General features: G+C 46.8%; 1 protein-coding gene across 1 annotated transcript; it reads right to left on the bottom strand.

The window, feature by feature from the left end:
- Window positions 1-583: 583 nt before the first annotated feature.
- On the bottom strand, window positions 584-1,273 carry LOC132837310 (zinc finger protein 214-like). Its single transcript, XM_060856982.1, has 2 exons — window positions 1,022-1,273; window positions 584-898 (listed from the first exon to the last, which is right to left on the bottom strand). Exons 1-2 carry the CDS (start codon window positions 1,271-1,273, stop codon window positions 584-586), a joined length of 567 nt encoding a protein of 188 aa, XP_060712965.1.
- Window positions 1,274-3,920: the final 2,647 nt, after the last annotated feature.

The raw sequence follows: 3,920 nt of genomic DNA, 5'->3' as shown, positions 1-3,920 counted from the left end.
CTAGTGGATGAGCAGAGACTGATAGCCAAGTTCAGTATCCATGAGGATAGCCTCAACTGGGACCTTGGGTTTACATCCACTGTACTGTACACTCCCACACAAACACACTCATGCAGACGCTCTTTCTCATACACTTGCTCTCTTCCAGATACACAGACATACTCTCCCCACACACACCCACCCTCTCAAAGGCTTATACTCAATCACACATTTTACCAAGCATGCACACACAAACATACCTAGTCACGTGCACACACACGTGCACGATCAAACTGTCTCTGATGGACGCACAAATACATACAAGTCTTTTGGGTGAATTTTCATTTGCGAACTCACATTTGCAGATACATTGTAATTTGCACTTTTTGAGCAAAACCTGCAGGCAGTCAATCCATGTAATATTTTAAAAATTCCTACTTTGGAAATTAGAACCAGTCTCACTCAAGGTGTACAAAATGTAGCTTTTTTTTAAAAAAAACGGCTCAAGGTCAAAGCACACACATGACCCACCCACCGGCTGAGATGGTGAGCGGGCTGTCCCCAGTGCGGACCCGCTCATTCATCCAAAGGCCGGAGGAATCGATTAATCCCTTCCCGCACTCGGGCAGGTGAAAGGCTTCTGTCCCGTGTGGACCCGCTGGTGTGTCGGCAAGTTGTTCACGTGACGGAATGCCTTCCAGCATTCGGGACAAGTGAATGGCCGCTCCCCGGTGTGGACCCGCTGGTGCATCTGCAGGTTACCCAACCGACTGAATCCCTTCCCGCACTCTGAGCAGGTGAAAGGCTTCTCTCGCGTGTGGACCCATTGGTGGGTCAGCAGTGTAGATGACTCAGTGAGCCCCCTCCCGCACACGGGGCACGTGAACGGCTTTTCTCTCGTGTGTACCCGCTGGTCTGTCTGCAGATGGCCCACATGACTGAATCCTTTCCCACACTCTGAGCAGGTGAACGGCCTCTCCCCGGTGTGGATCCGTCGGTGGGACCTTAGGCTGGAGGAATCAATTAATCCCTTCCTGCACACGGAGCCGGTGAACGGCCTCTCACCGGTGTGGACCCGCCGGTGGATCAGCAGTGCAGATGAATAAGCGAACCCTTTCCCACACACCAAGCACGTGAATGGCCTTTCTCCGGTATGGAGCAGCTGGCGAGTCTGCAGGTTGGAAGAATTCACAAAACCCTTCCCGCACTGAGAGCAGGTGAACGGCCTTTCCCTGGTGTGGACACTGTTGTGGATCAGCAGTGCAGATGAATGAGTAAATGCCTTCCCGCACATGAGCAAGTGAACAGCTTCTCTCCCATGTGGACCCGCTGGTGCTTCTGCAGATGACCCATCTGATTGAATGCCTGCCCACACTGAGCAAGTGAACGGTCTCTCAGTGTGACTGTGTCTGTGGGTTTCCAGGACTGATGGGGAAGGGAATCCTTTCCCACAGTCCCCACATTTACAGTTTCCCCATTGGGGCAGCTTTCCTTGTGTCGCTCTGAGTTTGAAATTACAGAAAACAAGCAGGCAAAAAGGAATCACATGCAATATTATGTGGAATCAAAAATAAACTCGACTACTCTCTTTTTGGGAGGGTAAATACTACATGGAGACACTTAATTTCTTCTCGGGCCTTCCTGAGGCTGAAAGTAAATGGATTTGTGGCTTCACTGCGCAGGGAATGTGGCCACTCGTTCCATCTACCAGCGGTGGACAATTGCTATCTGTGATACTTGCAATCTGTGCATTACAAATGGATTTCTACCCACCTCCCCCTTTTCCAATATTTTTTTCCCTTTAACTGCTGCAAGTAAAGAGAGTTCAGCAAACATAGAACCATACTATACGGAAATAGGCCCTTTGGCCCAACTCGGTCCATGCTGACCAGGCTTCCCAAACTGAACTAGCCCCATTTGCTTGCAATTGGGCCCTATCCTGTGAAACCTTTCTAATCGAAAGCAATTCAATCCATAACAGATGTCTTTTAAATGTTGCAATGTTATCTATCTCTATCACTTCCTCTGGCAGCTCATTCGAAATATGCAGCATCATTTGTGAAAAAACGTACGCCCCAGATCCCTTTTAAATCTTTCCCAACTCACTGTAAACCTATGCCCTCTAGCTTTGGACTCCCCTCCCAGGGTAAAGACTTTGGCTATTCACCCTATCCATTTCCTTCATGATATTAGAAACATTTATAAGGTTATCCCTCTTACACTCCAGGGTTAAGAAGTCCCAGCCTATCCAGCCTCTACCTACAACTCAAATTCTCCAGCCCTTGTCAATCTTTTCGGCACACATTCCAGTTTAATAACATCTTTCCTGTAGCACTTCAGGCATTGCTATTTCATTCACTGGAGGACTTCTCACCAGGTTCAATCTTTCCAATCGATCTTCAAAGAGAGTAAATTGCCTCCAGTTTTCCTCCCCCTTTCTCTCCCATCAGTAAGCCAGACAAACATGTATGACCTGTGCATGGCCTTTCCAAAGGGTGCCTGACCCTGAAAGGATTAAGCCCCACGCCTCTGACCTCAGGAACCAGGGATAAAATCTAAAGGGGGAGATCAGGATCTGGCTTCTGCACATCGGTCTGCAGCTCTGAATCATCAGCTATGGGGTCACAGGGAAACTCTAGCGGTGTCTGCGGGATGACCTTGGGTTAGAGAGAACAGGAAATGATACTAACCACACAAAGACAAGTCTGACGGACTGCCTGTAACTAAAACACTAAGAAAAAGGAACAAAGCATCACTGGTTGACACAGCGATCCCCTTATCTGATTGAAAAACTTACCAGCAAGACAACAGGATTGATGTGGAGTCAACACACTCAAAATGTTAACTCTGTCTCTCTTTCTGTCCTTCTCTTTCATTGCACAGATGCTGCCAGACCTGCTAGGTTTCTGCAGTATGTTGTGTTTATAACTGAAATAACTGGGTTTTCTATCTCCCTCTCTTTGTCTTTCTCTCTCTCCAGAGATGCCTGCAGACCTTCTGAGTTTACTCAGTGTTCTCTGTGTTGGTTTCAGATCTCTAGAATTCTACACTGCGTTGGTTTTGGAACCTGGCAAAATATATTCTTAAATCAGATGCCAGTGGCCCCGCTCCTGGTGAAAGTGTGCCCATGGCTGTTCAATCTAGAGGAATGACAAGACTGTCACGTTTCAACATAACTTTGCATCGCTTTATCAGAAAAAAAGCACAAGATTATGTGACTATATATTATGGGAATGAGGTCCATACAACTATGGGACTAGGAGTAAGCAATTCAGCCCATCGAGTTTGCTCTCCCATTCAAAGAGTTTGTGGCTGATCTGATCGTCCTCAAATCCACTTCACTACCTTTCCCCTATAACCCTCGATTCCCTTTCTGATTAAAAATCTCTCTATTTTTGCCTTGAATATGCAGAAAGACCAAGCTTTTCCAGCCCTCTGTAGTTAAGAATTCCACAGATTCTATCCCCTCTGAAACACGAAATTCCTCCACATCTCTATCTTTAATGGGTGACCCCTCCCTTAATTTGTGATGACACCCCTCTGGTCCCATGTTCTCCCCTACAAGGGGAGAACCCCTCTCCGCATCTCCCCTGTCAAATCACTATAAGAATCTTCAATAAGATCAGATCTCATTCTTCTTAACTCCAATGAGGACAGGCCCAACCTACCCAACCTCTCCCTCGTCAGACTGTCCGTCCATATCAGGGATCTGAGTGAACCTTCTCTGGACTGCCTCCAATGCGCAGTCTATCTTTCAGATAAGGATCCTCAAAACTATTCACAGTCTCCAAGCTGTGGTCTGACCGGTGCCTGCTATAGTGTTTAAGTAAAATTTCGGAACTGTTATTCACCATTTTCTTTGAAATAAAAGTTGTTTACTTCCCTTATGAACTGCTGAACGTTGATGCTCTTCTTGTTATTCACTAACAATAACTTTCCGA

The sequence above is a fragment of the Hemiscyllium ocellatum genome, chromosome 49, assembly GCF_020745735.1.
Source record: "Hemiscyllium ocellatum isolate sHemOce1 chromosome 49, sHemOce1.pat.X.cur, whole genome shotgun sequence".
NCBI lineage: Eukaryota > Metazoa > Chordata > Chondrichthyes > Orectolobiformes > Hemiscylliidae > Hemiscyllium > Hemiscyllium ocellatum.
The sequence above is the reverse complement of the archived record's forward strand: the minus strand, read 5'-3'. Positions and strand labels throughout refer to the sequence as shown.